Source organism: Drepanopeziza brunnea (assembly GCF_022702325.1).
Source record: "Drepanopeziza brunnea f. sp. 'multigermtubi' strain 214-2 chromosome Unknown ctg12, whole genome shotgun sequence".
Taxonomy (NCBI): domain Eukaryota; kingdom Fungi; phylum Ascomycota; class Leotiomycetes; order Helotiales; family Drepanopezizaceae; genus Drepanopeziza; species Drepanopeziza brunnea.
In genome coordinates, this window is record NW_027094075.1 from 570,639 (window position 1) to 591,527 (window position 20,889).

Sequence of the window (20,889 nt, forward strand, 5' to 3'; positions counted from 1 at the left end):
GGATTCGGCGGTTTTTTTTGCTTTTCTTTGCTTTGCTCTGCTTTGCTTTGCTTCGCTTTACGTTCGGGAGCGGATCGTTCGTTCGTTAGTTAGTTAGGAGAGGCAAAGGGAGAGGGGAGAGGGGAGAGGGGAGGTGAATACATTACATCTTCTCATTGGGCTGACAATGGGGGAGACGAGGGGGGCATATATGGAAAGGGGATTCTTCAGGTGAAACCAAGCTGCAGGCCAGGTCAGGTCAGGCCGGGAAGTCTACAAGTGCGGGAGTAAGGTGAGAACGGCATGTCAAGATATCGGACTCTGATTTGGCTAGCTTTTGATTTCTGCGAATACCAGGCAAGTCATGGTCCACCAGATTGAAAGGTGTGCATATTCGTCGCCTGAGATCATGCGCCGGCGATCCCCTACCATCTGGTATCTCGTCCGAAGCGCCAGTTATTCTGTATCTGGCGTGCAAATGTAGCGCGCAAAGAATCAAGCGCGGCCCTCCTCAAGTCCTCTCTACTTCCGTTGAGTCTCCTCACCCTGTGGCCTGAACACCTTGCCCTCCGCCAAGCCCTCCAAGTTCGGGTGTCCCAGAGCGTCCAGGTTCGGCCGACCCAGAGCACTAGCACGAGACAGGGTGCGGCGGCGAATGAAGTCAATGGACCTCTTGCGCTCCTCCTTGATGGACTCTCGGCGTTGACGGGCCTGCTCGAGGGAGAGGGGGGGCTCGGCGGTCTTGAGCTGGGTGGCAATCTTGTCGATTTGGTAGTCGTCGAGGATTTCGGACTTCATCTCGGCTTCGGTCATACTCCTGGCTTTGGGGACGGGCTGGGGTGCTTTGAGGAAGGATGGGAACTGGTGGCTGGTTAGCAAAGCCAAATAGTATGACATTTTGAAAGGGAGAGGTGGTACCTTCTCGGCTTCGGTCCGGACGTCGCTAGGGGGTCGATCGTATCTTTCGGTCTCTTGCTTCGAGAGAGATTTCTCGGTGGAGGAGGCTGAGGCAAGGAGGAATTTGAAGACTGACTCATCCGAGGCAGGAGATGGTGAGGCGGGTCGAGCTGCCATGTTTTCGTCAGTAAATATATATCGTGCTCTCTTAGTTGAGTCAAGTCTATGTGAATCTGCAAGGAATCATCTGCTAGAGCAATATAAATAAATGGGAAAAACTTACTATCAACAACGTGCGGCACCATCGTGGTCGACTTGAGGGTTTGGCTAGCTGAGGAGACGAGAGATGGTTTCCTTGGTCTAAAAACCGTTTGGAAAGCTAGCTGTATTTGAAGTTGTGGTGAAAGACCTTCAAGTTTTGTGGATCTGGAATATATTTCACCACCAGCCTTGTGAAAGACTCGTCGTCTGATAACGCGATCTCTTAGCGTCAAAAGGAGATGATGCCTATCGCATTGAATCAAACGCAGGGTTCCTCGAAGCACGATATTGAATCTCGTGGAGGGATCTGGAAGCAGGCGGTAGAAATTCGAAGCGAAAATCTTGAGTTCTGAGGCATCAAATCCAGCGGCTGTAACAAAGCGTGGACAAAGTGTGAAGTTGGTTGGCACTTGTCTGAATAGGAAGGAACCACTTGCACGTTTCCACAGACGTGGCATGAGTTAGCTGTTAGCTAAGAATCAAAGGTTTTTGAGAGGGCAATAGACCTTTGATGAGAGCCTCCCACAGGGAATATACGGGTAGAATAGCCACATAGAACTTGAGGCAAGATCCATTACATTCTCTCCCGGGTCATGATACTTTGCATCTCGAAAATCAATCCAAAGGAGGAAAAGAGCAGAAGGAGCCCCAAGATGCAGTAAAGGATGTCAGTTTTTTGGAAAATAAGATGCACGAAATCAAGGCAGCAAATCCAGAAAGAGGCCTCCTATGTAATATACCACGACCGATGTAGATTCTAGAAGTAGCCCGCCCATTTTTTCCTCGTAGTGTTATAGATGGCTTCCGCAACCGGGACGACGGATCTAGAGCATCTGCAGCTTCAGATGAGAAGCTCAAGCATGAAAATGACTCTAGTGTAAGTAAGAGCTGGCCTTGGCCCATCTGCTGCTGCTGCTAACCGACCTTCCTTCCTTTGAATTGAGTGGCTGTCCAGTTTCGTGCGGCAACATATAGCTATAGAAATTCTATAGGAAATGTTCACAACTAGGTTCATCTGATCATCTGAACCAGTCTTAGAAAGATCCTTGGTCTGTTCCTTATACGTCTGATGAGAATCAAGTTCTAATAAGCGACGAGAGGAGATCAGCTGCTCGTGCGGCCAGCGTCGATCTTCTTAAACTGGGGAAAGGGGTTGCAACGCTTTGCATGTCTGACTACCCCCAAATTTGACTCTATATTTGATAGAATCAAAAGAGTCAGAAGTTGTTGATTCTAGTAGGTGAGAGCAGAAAGCTATATACAGTGGGAGTAGCCCCTTGGCTACTTCAAGTATAGGAACAGGGCTTCGGCGCAACCCTCCGTGGAGCCTGTTTGGCGTGCAAGTTTTGCAGGAGATCACTATCCTAAATATAGTGCAATATATCAACGCCGCTAGTGAAAAGTAGCTCTTCTATCTATCTATTCTCCCCTTGAAAACAAGGTCTTGCTTCGCCCGGTCGTGGTGCGAGGCTGCCTTTCGCATCGATTTTCTTCAAGAAATACTCTTTAAAATGATGTAAACAAAATGTGACGCTTCAGCCCGGCCGCAAGCGTAATATTCGTAGCTATATAATCTATAATAATAGCTTCTTTTAGCGCGATGCAGCCAGCTATCTCTTGAATATTTTATATAGTATTTTTCTTATAGAATAGCCCTTTTCCACGCGATGCAACCAGCTACTGTTCGAGCATCCAACTTATAATAATAGCCTCTCTTAAGGCGATGCAGCTAGCTATCCTTCGAGCATTTAATCTATAGCAATAGCCCTTTTCTTATAGAATAACCTTTTTTCGCGCGATGCAGCTAGCTACTTTTCGAGCATCCAACTTATAGCAATAGCTCTTTTCAGCTCGGTGCAGCCAGTTACAGCCCCTTTTAGCTCGATGCAGCTACTTATCTTTCAAGTATTTAATTTATAGCAATAGCCCTTCTTAAAGCGATACAGCAAGCTGGTTTTCGAGCAATTTTTTTTACTATTGATTAGCTATTTTTCAAAAGAAAATAGTTTATAATAACAGGTTTTAAAAAAAGTGATTAAAAAAAAGTCGATTAAAAAAAGTCGATTAAAAGAAGTCGATAAAGAAAAGTCGGTTAGATTGGATTAGATATTAGAAGAAATAAAAACAAAAACAAAAAGCGAGCTTGCGAAGCTTTGTATTACCGGAGAGCTCCTTCCCCTATAAGGAAGAATGTGGCCTCATGAAAAAATGCAAATAACCTTTTTTAGCGAATGGAATTGATTGGTCAGTTAAAAAGTGCGCGTGGTGACGGGAGACAGAATCCTAAAATGGCAGACAACGTGATTGAAGTACCGGTACTAACAATTGAAGACTAGAGATATACTATTATTTTGAACTTTCAATCATTCAAACAAATACGCCTCTTTAAATTCTATGAACTCTTAATTGCGCGTACATACCTTGATAGGTGCACTTCCAAGCTCGCTTTGATGTTACGTAAGCTGCTTGCCATTTACGTCAACTTACTTGATATCGCAGTTAGTGCAAAAGCCGCAGAGACAGCCAAGATATTGCGATCTCGTATACGATATGTTTTAAAAACGAAGAAATCATTTAATAATGATGGTGGCGATGGTATTAATGAATAGGTTCAAAAATAGGGCGTGATTTGAGGGGCGCAAGTGTATATAAGTACCTAGTGATCGATCCCCACCTTTTGGAAATGCGGGAAAACCTAACACTTTCATATTTCGGAGATTTGTATGGTGCAACTCGTAGTGCTTGGAATAGTTATCAAATCAATATTTATAATTGATCCAAACGGCAAATCATTATTCGGGCCTACTATTCGTTGCAGATTGGAATCGCCATAATATTTGGTGGTGCACCCCATCTCCAACTTGCACGCCAAACAACTACGTATACAAGTAGATTTCAACAACATTCACTCCGTAGGATGATCTGCGATATGGTGACATATTTACTGGCCGCACGAGCACTGAAGAGTGGAGACCCAATCCGACTTAGCATTGTGAGTAATTACGTTGATCTATTTAAGTTGGAAAAGAAAGTTGCAATACTATAAATAGGTAGGTAGTTAGCTAAAAGCAAATTCGACTTTACACGCTGACTTTTACTTTCCCCCCCATTCCCCCCCCATGAATAAATATCGGACCCAGCCTACCTCCATAAATGGTAGAGTGGTGATTTCTGAACGGCTTAAAAGCCCTTTCAACTCCATTGCACAGACAAGATGCTGGCTCAAAGATACTTTTCAAGGCTGAATGAATGCTTATAGTCGTAAGTTGATCGATTTAAAACCTGGTAAGATCCCTTGCAGAATCATACTTTCGATATGTATTCATGGGGGGTAGAGTAGGTACTAGCCGTACGATTACTTAAAGCAGACGCAGCAATTTTCATATATGGTTTAGAGAAGAGATGTATATATTTCTTCTTCCTGCACCTATCTCAGATTCAATTCATCATCCTCTTCCTTTACAAGCCTGTTTCCCTTTCGCCAGCTCCCACCGTTCAAAGACTTGTACAAATAAGTACGATGCTACGACCGAAGTCTATCTTCTCGATCCTGCTAGCCTTAAGCGTTCTCTTGAGTAAAGCTCAAGGGAGGTGGCACTTTGGGCAATTGCATGCAAGAGAAGCCATCGGCTATGTAACAGTTTCCCATGCAAGTTTCACCTGATCTATATAATATACTTAGGCTTATATTAATTACGCGAATTATAGGGCGCAGCTCTTAGAATCAATGAAAACAATAAGCTCTTTTCTGACGAAACTTCATTAGGGTCCGGCTTTAATATGAGTGAGTCTGATCTATATAGGTCGTTACTTATTACGCGGAGCTAATCATCTAAATAGTAAATGAGCCTGGTGTCGGTGCAGGAGGTTGGTATTGTGTCGTCGAAGCGAAACCGAAGAAGATTGACAAAATCGATAAAATCTACATCCCGGAATCTTATGACCCGTGGACCCCGCGGGGTAGAGTGCGACGACAGTTATGGGACGGATCGGGAGAATTCGTCTTGGATTACATCAGGTCAAAACCGTTGATATCAGACCCCGATAAAGCGCTGCGCTTTTCATGGTTTCAGTATGAGGGTGCCGAATGGCGCCTGCAAATGGTTATTCCAGCGAGAACGATATCAGAAGGTAATTTGGGTCTATGGGCTAAATGCTTTGAAGCACAACGTGATCTGATGGCATATTCGGACAAAGTTATTCAATGGGATACTTGGACCATCGAAGGAGAACTAGGACAGCGACCGGACGCGGATCGCAGGACCTCTTCCTAAGTACTACCTATAGCACAATCAAGAGGCGTTGGTATTTTTTTCAAAAAAAAAAAAAGTTGAAAGTAACCAGGGAAAGCGATTGCAGTGCTTTATACGTACCTATATAGTTGGCTTCGCCTAGATTTCGTAAATTTGACAGACTTCATATATTTGGGATGATTTTCGACGTGGCGACAGATGACTCGTGACTCGTCTCTCCGGGCCCGGAAATTATTTTCGCCGGATCTACGCTAAATAAATAATTCACAAAACCTTCTGCGGTCATCACTGAGTAACTTCACCGCACCACCCAAATCAAAATCCACAATCATGATCCAAAGAACTGTCCTCCGCCAATCCGCCCACCTAGGCTACAGCTTCGTTGTCTCCCCTCGAATCTCCCTCGCCCGCCCCCAATTCCTCCCCACACCCACATCCTTCGCCCGTGTACAACGGCCGGTAACAGCAGCAGCAGCATCGCGATTTTACAGCTCCGAGCCGGAGGCGAAGAATGACGAGGGCCAAGAACTGAAGTCAGAGGAGAAGAGCGCCGAAGATCCTGCGAAGAAGGAGCTTGAGGCGAAGAACAAGGAGATTCTGGAGCTGAAGGTTCGCTCGCCACCATTACACCAACGCGTGAAGAGGATGGATGTACTGATGTGAGGTTTGGATAGGATCGGTACCTGCGCTCCGTGGCCGAATTCCGCAACCTGCAAGAGCGCACCAAGCGCGAGATGCAGGCCGCGAAAGACTTTGCAATCCAGAAATTTGCCAAGGACCTCGTGGAGTCGATCGACAACCTCGACCGCGCGCTCACCATGGTGCCGGAGGAGAAGCTCAACGCCACGGAGAAGAGCGAGCACGAGAAGGACCTGTTAAACTTGTACGACGGGCTGAAGATGACGGAGAGCATCCTGATGGCGACGCTGAAGAAGCACGGCCTGGAGCGGTTCGATCCTAGTGTGGAGAGTGAGAAGTTCAACCCGAATGAGCACGAGGCGACGTTCATGACGCCCATGCAGGGGAAGGAGGATAACACGGTGTTTCACACACAGCAGAAGGGTTTCAAACTCAATGGAAGGATTTTGAGGGCGGCGAAGGTGGGCGTTGTAAAGAACGCATAATTCACACTCTCTGCACCGAACATTCCAAGTCGACATATGTTGGGGGCTGGGAGTCAGAAACGGGAGAGGTGGGCTGTACGAAAAGAATAATTGATCGGCATCTCCGGCGTCATCCGAGGCAGGAAGGGTTTCTGTAAATGTACGAGTAGGGAGGGACACGAGGCGTTGGACGACCGATTACGATATTGTGTATATATATATCTCACTGCTCCTCTCATCAGCGGCCGGGCTGCGTTGCATTTTGTATATGCATGTAACCAGCATGGCACCAGGCCTTCACAAACGAAGCCAAACCAACCAGAAAAGTCGAATTCAGGCTCTTCAAGGAATTTTTCAATTTTTTTTTTTTTTGCCTTCTTCTTCCTTCTCATTTCTATCGTTCAAGACACGCTCATGTCCGGTCCCCCCCCCGGTCATGCTCTTGCTCATGCCTGTAGAAAATAGAAAACACACACACATATATATATGTGTGTATCCCTCGCGTGAATCGTACGGTAGCCTGTCCTGTCCAGCCCCAGTGCGATCGATATCCCCCTCTAGCTCTAGAGGAGGAGAAGAAGCGCTGGATGGAGAAGAGGCAGAAGTCTGTGGTCTGTGGTGGGCTGGAATGAGTCTTGGCTCCTGGCTGCTGGCTCCTGGCTGCTTTGGGAAGGAACGGAATTTTGTGTTTTGTGCTTTGTGCTTTGTTGTTGGGGTGGATGGGGTGTGGTGTGGTGAGGTGAGGTGTGGTGAGATGGGATGAGGTGTGGTGTGGTGAGGAGATTGGTTGATTGATTAGAATGATACATGATGCGGAGGCCTGTCTGTATGTATGAGGAGAGAGCAGAGAGAGGGGGGTATTTGGTATCTGGTATCTGGTATCTGGTATCTGGGGGGAAGGGAGAAGAAATATAGTAATGCTCTGGAGGGACTTATAGGAAGCCATCCATGGCAGGATAGAGGAAGGAAGAATGAGAAGGAGGTGCAATATGTATTCTGATCTGGTCTGATAGGTAGATTGGGATATCCGTCTCCTTTTGCTATCGTACAAGGGGATCCATCTTTGGATACTGATTGGATCTTGATAGAATCCAGGCCGTGCGGAAACACCACATGCGATGCAAAGAATTAGGAACGCCAATCCCTCCCCCCTCCCCCCCCCACACATACAAATGCGTGCGTGCAAGATCCATCGTTAACTATTAACTCTGCTCCCAGCGCCTAACACCTAACACCTAACACCTAGCACCTAGCATTCCCTCACCCACCTCATTTTACACATCAACAAGTGACCTCTCGAATGAGATTGAAGGGAGTCGAATCTAGAGGTCGCCCTTAAGTCCAAAGAGGTCCTTCAACTCCCGCCCATTCGTCTCCCGCTTCGGAATCAGGTCCTGGATTTGGTCCACGCTGTCGAAGCCCAGGGCCTTGAGCAGCTGATCTCTCTCGACCTTCAGCTCCTCGATCTGGGCCAGCATCGCCTGGTTCTCCTGCTCCAGCTGCTGCTGTAACAGGACCATCTTGCGCGCGGCTAGCTGGAGGCGCTCGGTCTCCTCCTCGAAGTACCGGCGGTATTGGCTGCGGGGGCGCGGGAGCTGGAATTGGGCCTGGGGAAGGGGCGACGCGGGCTCGGGGCTCGTGGCAGCGGCAACAGTGGCAGTGGCGGGGGAGCCGGTTTGCGGGGTGTCGGCGCAGGAGAAGTAGGGGATGGTGTTGCTAGTGGTGTTGGATGTCGCGGGAGGGGCGGGGAAAAGAGGAGGGGAGTGGCCTTGGGTGCGGAGCTTCTCTTTCATGAAGAAGACTTGTTGGGCGAGAGAGATGCGGGCTTCGGAAGTTTGCTTGGCGACTCCGTGGGTGTTCGAGGCGAGGCCGTAGTTTTGCATGGAGGAGACGCGGAGGCCGAACATGTAGTCCTTGGCGGTGTCGTAGGCGGCTGCGCCGGCTTCGAGGTCGTTGTCATCTGTGTGGGCGATAATGCCGCCTTCCTGGGGGGTTGTTAGTTGGGTGATGAGATGAGTGAGACGGTGGGAGGAGGGGAGGAGGGGAGCAGAGGAGGAAACGGGAAGAAACGGGAAAGCTTACAGAGTTGAAGACTTCTGGCGTGGACACGAGGGCTGAGGCCCGCTTAGCATTTTTCTCGTATTGCTCAGCGTTGGCTGCACGATCGACCTCGACTTTCTCCTTAGGGTAGCTGTAGGAGTACGAGACTGGTGGACGGACAACATCTAAACCTGTAGAGCAGTCAGGAACTGTTTCCGCAGAGAAGACGGGACGAGATTACTTTGAGGGCTGTAGAGGACTGACGACACAGAAGATGGGTCGCAAATATCAGACAGAGCATCTCCAGTCTCCATATCGAACTGTGCCTCACTCTTGGGCTTTGCGTTCATCTGATCGTCATCCTGTGGACCTGGAGAAGGTAGATTGGGCTGGGGGAAATTTCAGTCAACAAAGGCAGTTCCGAAGTGGCGATGATGACGACTTACAACGATTGGTGTCTCTACAACATATCGATCTCCCCGACCAGCGCCAGCAGCCCACTGGGCGAACGTAGCGGGACTGATGCGGTACTGACGCGGGTCTCCCTCTGCATCCACCTCATCAGTGACTTCCTCAACATAGCCCTTGTAGAACTCGTCTTCCTCCTCGGGGGTCATGATACGCGGTCCATTATCCATGCGCGGAGGCTCGTACTCGGGCTCGGGCTCGAAGTTGAGGGGGCGCGATGCAGGTTTGTACAGATCAATACCATGCTCGTGCAGTTGGATTGCCCGATACAAGTCATACTCGCTGTCGGGGTCCGCCCATTTGTCGCCGATCTTGAGAAGTCCCCAGTTCTCATTAACTTGCTCGCCACTGTAGTGCTTCATCACGGGAAGTTTGGTCTCTCGGATATGTTCTGCGTAGGTTGTCTGCTTCTCTGTGGGTGCGTATTTGGCGGTTCTTGGGCGAGGTTGCTCTTGAACTGGTGCAGGATTGAGAGAGTCCCAAAAGAAAGTTGTGCCCCTCGGGAGCCTAGTAGGCGAGTTAGCAAATCTCGGACGATGTATCACGTGGTACATACTCCGAATTTTTTGGACTCGAGCCGACTTCGAGTCGAATTCTACGGTTGTAGGCCGCACGACTGGGGGAATTGTAGAGGTTACTAATGAGGATATCGTTCTGAATCGAGGCCTTTCCGCGCATAAGTGCATTAGCGTACAGCAACGAAGGGGTGATTTGGATACGGGGAATTCGCTGGTCGTATTCAACTGGGGATGGATTGGGAACAAAGGGCTCTCTCTCGTTGTCAGCGAAGGCTAGATCGACTTATTAGCTTTTTGTTGGAGGAGGATTGAAGAAATATGCCCTTACACTCCACTTCATGCATGGTCGAGTCGCTTCCGAGCAGGCTGTGTGGGGGCGTCGACGAGTCCCCGAGCGCGTGTGGGATGAACGGAGGCGGGCCAAAAGCAGATCTTGCCGGCCAAGGGTGCGCAAATGGAGATATTGGTTCAAGAGGTGGTGGCCGAGGACGAGAACCAAGATGGGGGCGACCACGGGGTAGAGGTGCCAACCTCAAGATCTCTCCTTCTCTTCCAAATGTGGCCAACATAATTCTGAGATCGCTCCCTAGATCTAGTGAATCACTCTCCTTGATGTGGTCAACTTGGGGGTGTTCAAGTTGTACTGGAAAGATCGCAGTCGAAGATGTTTGTTTTCTTTGGCGGGATTAACCGAGGATGCTGGTGCTATCGTGTGTTGAGATTGCAACTGTTCTGACAAAGGCAAGATAGCGGGGTTAATACTAGCGCTAAGTAATTCTCCGTTGTTTCCCCAGTATTTGTCCTCAGGATGACAGGAAATTTTAAGGCAAAATTCTTGATGATCGAAAGATGGGTAACCAAGGGCAACGCTTTTAGCACCATGAATGAAACAGAAAGTTTGCCACAACAGGACCACAATGTCAAGTACAGTCCTACAAGACATACACTGATGAGCCTTGATGCCTCGATATGACAGCATTTATGGCAGAGCCCATGGAACAAAACACCTTGATCCTTGTTGAAGTGTTTAATATTTAAAGAGACTAGCCGCTAAATGTTGTTTATGGGCAGGCGTTTCAAAATAGCAGTTACTATAGAATTTTGCATTACCCCAAGCAAGTTTACAAGGTGAAAAGGTAGCATGCTAGATCGTTGCATGCTAGAACAGAAGTACAGCGATAGAAACTTGACACGGAAAGCCATGGGAATGATCAGAATGCGGAAGAACATGAACAGATCAACAGGAATCAGAAGAAAAGTGTTCTCTTGAGCATTCTCTAATGATCGTAGTGTGCGTAAGGAGGTACAGATTGAACATTGCAAGGGAAATAAACAAGAAGTAGCAGAACGAGCAAGCTGGACAAATTAGGGAAGAAATAGCCATCCAAACTGCGACCAGAGAGACTATCATCTATGTTCTCTTTTGGCGAATGATCAGGCTCAAAATCAATTCAAAAATAAGAGACCAAGCAAGGAATTACTGTAGCATAGATCCAGATGCATTTATTTATATTCTACAGGACGTCGTCGTCGACTTGCCCGTTTTTCCCTGTCGTCGGAGCAAAAACCTTTCTCCGATTGGCACTTGTAGCGATGACATGCCAAGCCCGACGCTATCCTAGCCCTTCCGATATATCAATATCAATACCAATATCAAGATCAATGTAAATCAATCGCTTCCTTCCTTCCGCTATTGAAGTTCCTGTTGTTAATGAGTGAGATCTCCCCCCGGAAATCTCATCATCTTCCCAACCTCTTCTATACCAACTAGGTTCATTAAACATAGAGAGACACAGCACAACCAACATGTCTTCAACAACATCCGCCTCCACCTCCACCTCCCCGGGCTCAACTCCACCACCCCAAGGCTTCCAGGGCTCGCAAGGCACCCCGCAGAATTCCCTGTACGGGAACTCCGGCGCCAGCGCCTCGAACTCCTCGTCCCGACCGCGCACCGGCACCCCGCACAGCGCGAGGAAGAGGAGTGGCCGGCTTGGGAGGGTACCGACGAGGTTCACGGCTAGTATGCAAGATCGGCAAGCGAGGAACAAGGACCCGTATTCGAGCGATTCTAGTAGTGAGGATGAGTTGAGCACGAGGCGGTTTGATGCGTGAGTTTGCCCTTCAGCTCCCTTGTTTGACTTTCATTTTTCTTGCAGGGGAGGGAGGGATGAAGGGATGATCACGTGTGGTCGTGTGACAGGGGGAGGTCAGGAACCCACGTCAGGAGAAAATCAAAGTGAAGGTACTGGTAGTTGAACTGACAATTGTGCAGGTATGGCAACGATTCGTATGAGAACATCGAGAAGCGGAGGCAGGCGGCGATTATCCTTGATTCTCCGGAGCTGTTGATGATGCACTCGCAGGCTCGTGGCGATGTATGGCGGCCCCTTTTCCTTTCACCAACAATCCCACCATCTATCTATCAATCCGTATCGAATTGAAGAGAAAGGGCTCCTGACTGATGAACCAAAGAGTATCCCGGGCACCCGCCACTACTTCACCAAGATCCTCTGCGGCTACCACGACGAGGAGGACACGTACCCTGACAACGGCCAGCTTCCTGAGAAGGAGAAGGAGAAGTTCAAGAGACATGTGTCGGAGCAGAGCTCGAGAAAGTGATCGCGGTCGCGGCCCTTTTCTTCTTTCCTCCATCTTCGGTTATGATGATGAGCTGGTTGGAATGAGCGGGAATGGCCACTGCATAGAGCAATGGGGTTATATTTCGGCGGTTGGCATTGGCGTCGCATCTGGTTCGGCAAATGGGACTTGGAGTGTTATCATTTCCAATTCAGACAATCCAAATGTGTCGTTTTGAGGCCTGAATATGTCAGCAGCACATTTCGCAACTCCAGTCAGGCCGGCACAGCAGACTCTTCACAGCTTGAATCGCAACGCAGTGCGCGCTTCTAAATGTAGCTCCTGCACGAAAGCAGTAACATACAAGCTGGTTAGTCCAAGTACGGAGTTACCGTTCCCTGAAGCTAACAGCCGACAGCCAGAATCAGACTCGTGGGCCCCAGCGGACAAGAAATTCTCTCTGCTTACCAGATACCTAAGTAGGTAAACTTGGCTCTTGCGCTTGCGCTTGCTGTTGCTCACGACATACACCTGGATCCCATCTATCTATCTATCCATCAAGTATGACCAATGTGTATTTGGGTGGAATTCAAGAGGGGTTGGATGAGTTGGGTGAGGTGTACTGTGCGGCCGGATTGATGGATGGAGGGAGGTACGGGTATGCATAGCCTCAGCCATGGTTCTGCACGCATATGTACCCCCTAGGTACTTGGGGTAGTGGGTCAGTGAGTGGGTGGTTGGGTGGTCGGGTGGTTGGGTGGTGGGTGAGTAGCTTTGATATATATCCTACCTTACGCTGGTTGAATGTAGTAGGTAGAGTGTGCTTGAGTGAAAGACAGAAAGCAAGCGAATTCCACTGTGCGAGGTTGGAGATTGATGTGTGCAATATGGGGGGTTTCGGGAAGAGGACTGGAGGATTTGATCATCGGGGGGAGGGGGGTTTTTTTTTATTTGAAAGTGGTATATGTAGGTATTTATGTATGTGTGTGTGTGTGTACGGAGTATGTCCGTACCTACGTGTTGTGGCTTACGCGCTGAAAACAGAAACAGGCGCGCGGCCCAGTGGCAGTGGGTGAAACTTGGGTCGCGCTGATGAGAACCGGCAGCTGGGAGTGGAATGGACCTGAGACACATCTGGCATACCGGTACCGGTATGTGAGTTGGGGGTTCTACGGTCACTTCTCCAACCGCTCAGGTCCGATCATAGGTTGTTGATGTGAATGAAAGTAAACAAAGGCAGAGGATTTAGAGTATTCTTTAAAGGCTGTTGAATAAGCTTATTCAGGTGGCGGTGCTGTCTGTCGGAACATGGGCCAGAGCGGACTCAGGGGTCTCAGGGTCTGTATTGGTAGAAGCCATAAATACTACTGTACGTACCGGTACAACTATAAACTACTCCCGGTACCGGTATATGAACTATCCGGTATGGATTGCTGATGTTTCTATTTTTATTCTTATTTTCATCTTGGTTTTTTTTTTACAACGTCATGGACCTCTCTTGAGTACTTCCCGCTGCCGTGTGCTTAAGATCCATCTTTCCGGGCGCTAGCCTCGGTCCAGAAACAAGACTCGACTCGACTCAGCCAGCAACCAACCATCTCCATGTCCAACTCCCAACTCCATCTCAAACCTCACCCCCCCCCACCCCCATCCCAACCATTCTGTCACTCACTGCCCCCTCCTAAAATCCACCACCACCTCGTTCCCTCTCGCAATCGTAATATCTCACGACAGTCGCTCGTTTCGCTGGTCGATCCCACGCCGAGAAAATTAATTACCACCTCACATACATAATCAAAAGAGAAGCAAGGATTCAGAGCAGGCTGGCTTAGAAGTGGCGGATGTTTTTGATCGTCTGGACGACGGACACGGAGTACCTCAACCGCGAATCCAAACCGCAACTCAACGTAACCGCATGCCCACCGCTGCAGACATCACGATACACTCAATACGAACATGTTCCTGTTGAAGAGCCTCGCAGCGGCCTGGATCAGCTCGTGTCTGTTTGCGACCCCGAACGGTACGTCGAGATATCCGTCGAAGTTGCCACCTCTGTAGACCAGCAACCAAAACTAACATCCGAGAACCACAGCACATTCTACGGAGAGAAACCCGTTGACTTATTTATCGCTGGTGGAGAACGCGAGATTCAATACCCCCTCGCATCGCATACATGCCCTCTCGAAATTCGATCTGACCTTCGACTTGCACAATGGCGAACAAAGGATTAGGCTGACGCTGGCCCCGAACCACGATGTGATCCAGAACGGGGCTACCATACAGCACCTTGCGCCCGACGGAACGGTCAAGACGGAGGAGTTGATCGATCGCGCGGAATACAGGATATTCAAGGGCCAGGCCTGGCTGCAGTATTATGCCGGAGCCGAGTGGACGAATGTTGGGTGGGCGCGGATAATGGTTCAACAGGATGGGGCTGAGCCATTGTTCGAGGGTGCATTTAGGGTTGACGGGGATCATCACCATATCCAGACCCGGACGCATTACATGCAGACCAAGAATGCCCAGGATCCGGCGATGGAGGACAAGGGCTTTGAATATATGGTCCTGTGGAGGGACTCGGATGTCAGTGCTGACGCCTATATGGACTTCGAAGGCCACGCCCATGGGGAATTGAAGAGAGGTTTTGGGAACGATGGATCGTGTTCCGCTGATGTGTTGGATTTCAACACGCAAGGTGATCACCCGATCTACACTGGAATGGCTAAGAGGGACGAAGATAGCTTCGGCTCCACCTACACCAAGATGCTCTTTGGGCGACAGATAGACGGACAGACGGTTGGAAATTCAGCGGGAGTGGATTTATCCAGCACTATTGGAAACTCTGCTGGATGTCCCTCTACCCGAAGAGTCGCTCTCGTTGGTGTCGCTACGGATTGCTCATACTCGGCCGACTTTAACTCGACCTCTGCCGCCAGAGCAAATATCATCAGCGTGATGAATATGGCTTCTGTCCTGTACGAGGACACCTTCAACATTACGTTGGGTATTCAGAATTTGACAATCAGTGACCCAGTATGTCCTGCCACACCACCATCGACCGCCCTTTGGAACGGTGCGTGCAGCGACTCTGTTACGATCCAAGACCGCCTAAACCTTTTCTCGGGATGGAGAGGAGAACGAGTTGATACCAATGCTTACTGGACTCTGCTCACCAAGTGTGGCTCCGGATCTGCTGTCGGACTTGCATGGTTGGGACAAGCGTGTGTTGCTACCTCCCAGAGTACTTCCACTGCCTCCGGCAACGAAACTGTCAGCGGAGCCAATGTTGTTGTAAGAACAAGCTCCGAGTGGCAGGTCATTGCCCACGAAACCGGTCACACTTTTGGCGCCGTTCACGACTGTAACTCGGCCAGCTGCAGCGATGGTGCCACCGTGAAGTCTCAGCAGTGCTGCCCGTTGAGCTCCACGATTTGTGATGCTGCTGGGGCCTATATCATGAACCCTAGCACCGCACCTAACATCAAGACTTTCTCACCATGCACGATTGGAAATATTTGCAATGCTATCGGTAGGAACAGTGTCAAGACGAGCTGTTTGACGGCCAACAGGGATATCACGACAATATCTGGGAGCCAATGCGGAAATGGAATCGTCGAGTCTGGAGAGGACTGCGATTGTGGTGGAGCTAGCGGCTGCGGATCGAACGCTTGCTGTGAGCCGACCACTTGCAAGTTTAAGAACAATGCGGTCTGTGATCCTAGCAACGAAGAGTGCTGCACTGGCAGCTGTCAATTTGCCTCCAATAGTACTGTATGCCGAACTAGTACGGGCACGTGCGATCCAGAGGAGACGTGCAGCGGTAGCAGTCCTTTTTGCCCAGCCGACAATAATGCTCCAGACGGTAGGTTTGTCTCGGCTGCTCGTAATGACCCATGCTGACATGGCCTAGGAACATCCTGTGGCGACTCTCTCCAGTGCGCATCCGGCCAATGTACCTCTCGCGACCTCCAATGCAAGACCCTGATGGGCTCCTACACCCAGGAAAACGACACCTACGCCTGCTCCTCCTCCGGCTGCCAAATCTCGTGCGCCTCCCCCGAATTTGGCGCCAATGTCTGCTACTCCATGCAGCAGAACTTCCTGGACGGCTCCACCTGCGGCGGCGGCGGGAAATGCTTGAATGGGCAATGCAAGGGCTCCAGCGTGAGCAAGGAAATCACCAGCTGGATAGAGCGCAACAGGACGCTTGTCATTGCTCTTGCCTCGGTGGTTGGTGGTTTTATCGTTCTGTCCATCGTCTCCTGCTGCTTGTCGAGATGCCGAAACTGGAGCCGAAGGCGCGCTCGGCCCACAGCACCTCCAGCACCCCGCGGGTGGGTCGAGCAGCCGCAGTGGAATATGGCGGGTGCACCGCCCAACATGAATTACAGTGCGTATGACGCGAACGGGTCGTGGGAGAACGGGAGGTGGCAGCCGCCGAGGGAACCGCCTTTAGCGTGGCAGCCTAGCGTGCGGTACGCATGAGCGTGCGGGTGGTCACATGGCTATGGGCTGGGAGATTGTTTTGACGTTTGCTCTCTGTTCTCTCTTTTACTTCTGAGCTCCTCTTTTTATTACTGGGCTGATTGGGTTGGGTTGGGTATGTATGGTCCGGTGTTCGGTTGGATTGATCGTCTTGCATTTGTGAGCGTGGCTCCCGGGGGGTTTTTGATAGACACTCTGTGTTACTGTAGTCCGATTAGGCCTTGGCGTCAGTGGTGGCTCATGGTTGCAAGCGCATTTGCAGAGGAGGAAAAAGGGAGTGGAGGGGAATGGGGGGGATAATCCTATGTATACCTACCTATCCATCATAGTGGGACTTGACGTCTCGATTTTTTGGGGCCCTTCTTTAGCGTAGGCGAAATAATCATGTCCCGTAAAACAATTGTATCCCGCGCCGCTTACACGATAGCGAAAGGGGGGCTACGATTCTTTACTTGTACGAGGTGCCCCCTACGAACCTTCAGCTCTTTTTCTTTCTTTCTCTTGCGGTAGAAAGAGAGATAGAGAGTCTAGAGAGCCGAAATTAAATCATCGACATGCGACGTCTCTTCGAAGAGATTTTCCTTTACCGGCGATTCCGAACCTCCCTCCTCCTTCTCGAATACTACGCCGACTACGATCTATATCTGACGGGCATACCGACTGAAAAGACCAAGAGGATTTGCGATAGAAAGGGAACGTGTATAAAAGATAGGATAGGAAAGGCTTAGTTCGATTGATCGAAAACACGGTACTACGCTTTCGAAAGAGCGTTCTGCAAACACACCGGCTCTATTTAAGGGCTACGAACGCGAGCCTTCTTAGCTTTACGACGAAAGAGAACGATGTTTGTACTATACGGATCGAAGCCGCCCGTAAGGCCACACGTATTCGACAGTTGTCGAGAGAAAACTCGACGCACATCACTATGAATTGCTTTTAAAAAGTTTACAAGTGTTCAGCTATTTGACGAGAGGTTTTCTTCAACGTGGTTTTTACTCTCGATTAGATAGTACTTTATATATAATTCCTCTACTTAGCACGTCGCCGTACCTCATGAGAGGTCCCTAAGGTCCAAGCATTGCGTTTTGGATACCCGCCCGACGTTAATAAATACAATAACAATAACAACAACACGATAGCGAAGAAGTCAGATATGTATTTTCCACAAGTCATAAAATATCAATCATGCAACTTGTTAAAAATTATATATCACTAGATTCTTGGATTCTTGATCAAGGCCGAATTATAAATCTTCATCTTCATCTTCAATTATACCGCGCGTCTTTTTCGAATTAAATTCAAAGAGATTAGAAGAAGCTCTAGGTTGAAGCCGCGGCGAATCCGAATCCGATTCCGGATTCCCTTTTTTCCCTTTTTTTTCTTTTCGTTTGCGATTGCGTCTCGAAAAGAAAACGAAATAATCATATTGGTTTTTCTTTCCTTGGCTGTCTTGCAATCATAACCTTGTCAAAAATCGCTTGCTTGGATTGGTCGGTTGTGATTGTACATCTCTTCGTTAAAATTTTCATGTTTCACGTGACGTTGAATATATAAATAAGATACAGGATTTAAATGACAACAATAACAGCGACCCCCTCTCCCGCCTACAACTTCCTGGATCGAGCACTCGACCGTTCATGACCGTCTGCCGCCGCCGCCAGTGTGCCTACTTCTTTCTCGATTCTTGGACCGTCTCGATGATCTTGTCGACTACACTCGGGTCGGACAGCTGCGGCGTCACGCGTTGTTAGCAGCTGATAGTCCGGACTCCGTCGTACGCGAAGGGGGCAAAAGTGAAGAGGAAAAAACCGGCAATTCATGAGGAATATATATGCCCTGTAAGTTTCGGGCAAGACAACTCCGCAGTACAGAGCGTCACGCGAAAATAGGCGTCTGTCCTGGAAAGAGGTGCGACGAGAGAAATAGGAAAGGAACCATACCGTCGAAGTATCCCCCAACTGATCCTCCTCGCCCGCGAGGATCTTCCTCAAGATCCGTCTCATGATCTTCCCGCTCCGCGTCTTGGGCAAGTCGGGCACGATGAAGACGACCTTCGGCGCCGCGAACGGCCCAATGCTCTTCCGGACCTGCAGGATCAAGTCCTTGCGCAGCTGATCGGTGGCCTCGTTGCCGTCCTTGATGGCGACGAAGGCGTTGACGGCTTGGCCGGTGAGCTCGTCGTTGACGCCGACGACGGCGGCTTCGGCCACAGCGTGGTGCTCAATCAGCGCGGCTTCAATCTCCGCCGTGGAGAGACGGTGGCCCGAGACGTTAACGACATCATCGACACGGCCGCGGATCCAGTAGTAGCCTTCGTGGTCGCGGCCAGCACCGTCACCCGTGAACTATACTTTGTCAGACGGAGCTCAAGATCCGGGGTATGGGATAACGAGGCATTGATGCAGGGCGGAGACGTGACTCACATAGTAGCCCTTGTAGATGTTCAGGTACGTATCCATATATCTCTTGTGGGCACCCCAGACTGTGCGAGCCATGCTCGGCCACGGCTGCTTGAACGCCAAGACACCCTCAACGTCGTTGCCCTGGATCTCCTCCCCGGAAACGGGGTCGATGATCGCGGGCTCGATGCCGAAGAAGGGGAGGGAGGCCGAGCCTGGCTTGGTGGGAGTGACACCTGCGAGCGGGCTGATGACATGGGATCCGGTCTCGGTTTGCCAGTACGTCTGGTCTCGTTGAGCCATGTTTTCCAGTCCGGGGGTAGAGAGAAACTTACGTCTACGACGTGTGCCTCCTCCTTTCCAACAATCTCAAAGTACCACTTCCACACCTCGGCGGCAATCGGCTCTCCCACAGAGCCCAAGACTCGGAGGTGCTTCATCTGCGCCTTGACGTGCTGGTCCCCCGCGCGCTTGAGTAATCGCAGGGCGGTTGGAGCAACGTAGAACTGGGTCACCTCGTGCTTCTCGATGATATCCCAATATCTCGAGAAGTTGGGGTACGCCGGCGTTCCCTCAAACACAACGGTGGCCACGCCAAGCAGTAGCGGAGCATAGACGACGTACGTGTGACCGGTAATCCAACCGACATCGCCACCACAAAAGAACTTGTCGGAATCGTGGATGTCAAAAACATATTTTCCCGTCGCAGCAGCGCCGAGCAGGTATCCCGCCGTCGAGTGCATCACACCCTTCGGCTTGCCGGTCGAGCCCGACGTGTAGAGCAGGAACAGCGGATCTTCCGAGTTCATCGGCTCGGGTGCGATGTAATTCGGCCACTTCTCGACCTCCTCGTGCCACCACCAGTCGCGGCCCTGGGTAAAGGGGACATCGGCGCCCGTGCGCTTGTAGACCAAGCAGTGTGTGACATCCGGACATTGCTTCAGCGCGTCGTCCACGATCTTCTTGGTGCCAATCAATTTCCCACCTCGCTTGCCCTCGTCGGTGGTGATGACCACCTTGGACTGGGCATCGATCACGCGGTCGCGGAGGGAGTCCGAGGAGAATCCGGCGAAGACGACGGAGTGCACCGCCCCGATCCGGGCGCAGGCCAGGAAGGCGATGAGCGCTTCGGGGATCATGGGCAGGTAGATGGCCACGGTATCGCCCTTCTTGACGCCCATCTGCTTGAGCACATACGCAGTCCTGCAGACCTCGCGCAGCAGCTCGCCGTATGAGAGGGTGCGACCGTCGCCGGCCTCGTCAGCCTCGTAGATGATGGCTGGCTTTTCCGGGTTCTTGATGGCGTGCCGATCGACGCAGTTGAACGAAGCATTGAGCTGGCCCTCGAGGAACCAGGCGTTGTCACCGTTCTCCAAGGTGCCAGCGTGCACCGTCTGGAAATCGCGCTGCCAGGTGAGGAGGGCGCGGGCCATCTTGCCCCAGAACTTGTGCGGCTCGGTGATGGACTCCTTGTACATGGTCTGGTATTCCTCGAGACCGCTGATATGCAATTTGCTGGGATGCTCTGCCGTCCGGTTCGTCGTCGATCAGTTTGGTACCCTCGATTGCCAGTGGGAGCTTGCTTGGAAGGGGGGGGGGGGATCTCTGCTTACTGGTAAACATCTTCTGGGGAGGATCTACACATCGCACGATTGTCAGTTAGCACCAGCGCATTGCGACTTCACGCCTCAACTGGTCGGTTGGTTGCAGTACTCACGGAAGGTATCGACCTGGTGGGCCTCAGCCACGACGGGGATGGGGGGCTTGACACTGCCTTCAGACATGATTATGTTGAGGGAGATGGAGGGAGGTAGAGAGGTAGAGGTAGGAAGTGGAAGTAGGAAGTGGACGTAGGATGTAGGAAGTAGGAAATGGATATCAAATGTACAGAGGAGAAGGAGAAGGA

At 50.4% G+C, this 20,889-nt stretch overlaps 7 protein-coding genes across 7 annotated transcripts; 4 read left to right on the forward strand and 3 right to left on the reverse strand.

The window, feature by feature from the left end:
• Positions 1 to 501: 501 nt before the first annotated feature.
• Positions 502 to 1,053, reverse strand: L3040_006943 (uncharacterized protein; the record flags this gene model as incomplete). Its single annotated transcript, XM_007296845.2, has 2 exons — positions 502 to 840; positions 898 to 1,053. 2 exons carry the CDS (start codon positions 1,051 to 1,053, stop codon positions 502 to 504), a joined length of 495 nt encoding a protein of 164 aa, XP_007296907.2.
• A 3,604-nt stretch (positions 1,054 to 4,657) lies between these two features.
• Positions 4,658 to 5,411, forward strand: L3040_006944 (uncharacterized protein; the record flags this gene model as incomplete). Its single annotated transcript, XM_066156098.1, has 3 exons — positions 4,658 to 4,786; positions 4,846 to 4,921; positions 4,978 to 5,411. 3 exons carry the CDS (start codon positions 4,658 to 4,660, stop codon positions 5,409 to 5,411), a joined length of 639 nt encoding a protein of 212 aa, XP_066010912.1.
• Positions 5,412 to 5,720: 309 nt separating this feature from the next.
• On the forward strand, positions 5,721 to 6,514 carry L3040_006945 (uncharacterized protein; the record flags this gene model as incomplete). Its single annotated transcript, XM_007296847.1, has 2 exons — positions 5,721 to 5,999; positions 6,065 to 6,514. 2 exons carry the CDS (start codon positions 5,721 to 5,723, stop codon positions 6,512 to 6,514), a joined length of 729 nt encoding a protein of 242 aa, XP_007296909.1.
• Positions 6,515 to 7,815: 1,301 nt separating this feature from the next.
• L3040_006946 (uncharacterized protein) lies at positions 7,816 to 9,863 on the reverse strand (the record flags this gene model as incomplete). Its single annotated transcript, XM_066156099.1, has 6 exons — positions 7,816 to 8,478; positions 8,576 to 8,724; positions 8,775 to 8,922; positions 8,980 to 9,508; positions 9,558 to 9,792; positions 9,848 to 9,863. The coding sequence occupies 6 exons, from the start codon at positions 9,861 to 9,863 to the stop codon at positions 7,816 to 7,818; spliced, it is 1,740 nt and encodes a 579-aa protein (XP_066010913.1).
• A 1,462-nt stretch (positions 9,864 to 11,325) lies between these two features.
• On the forward strand, positions 11,326 to 12,141 carry L3040_006947 (uncharacterized protein; the record flags this gene model as incomplete). Its single annotated transcript, XM_007296849.1, has 3 exons — positions 11,326 to 11,630; positions 11,795 to 11,897; positions 11,995 to 12,141. The coding sequence occupies 3 exons, from the start codon at positions 11,326 to 11,328 to the stop codon at positions 12,139 to 12,141; spliced, it is 555 nt and encodes a 184-aa protein (XP_007296911.1).
• A 1,914-nt stretch (positions 12,142 to 14,055) lies between these two features.
• On the forward strand, positions 14,056 to 16,584 carry L3040_006948 (uncharacterized protein; the record flags this gene model as incomplete). Its single annotated transcript, XM_007296850.1, has 3 exons — positions 14,056 to 14,119; positions 14,192 to 15,961; positions 16,010 to 16,584. The coding sequence occupies 3 exons, from the start codon at positions 14,056 to 14,058 to the stop codon at positions 16,582 to 16,584; spliced, it is 2,409 nt and encodes an 802-aa protein (XP_007296912.1).
• A 1,666-nt stretch (positions 16,585 to 18,250) lies between these two features.
• L3040_006949 (uncharacterized protein) lies at positions 18,251 to 20,767 on the reverse strand (the record flags this gene model as incomplete). The annotated part of the gene is made up of 6 exons (XM_007296851.1): positions 18,251 to 18,313; positions 18,525 to 18,929; positions 19,008 to 19,268; positions 19,319 to 20,508; positions 20,597 to 20,620; positions 20,701 to 20,767. 6 exons carry the CDS (start codon positions 20,765 to 20,767, stop codon positions 18,251 to 18,253), a joined length of 2,010 nt encoding a protein of 669 aa, XP_007296913.1.
• Positions 20,768 to 20,889: the final 122 nt, after the last annotated feature.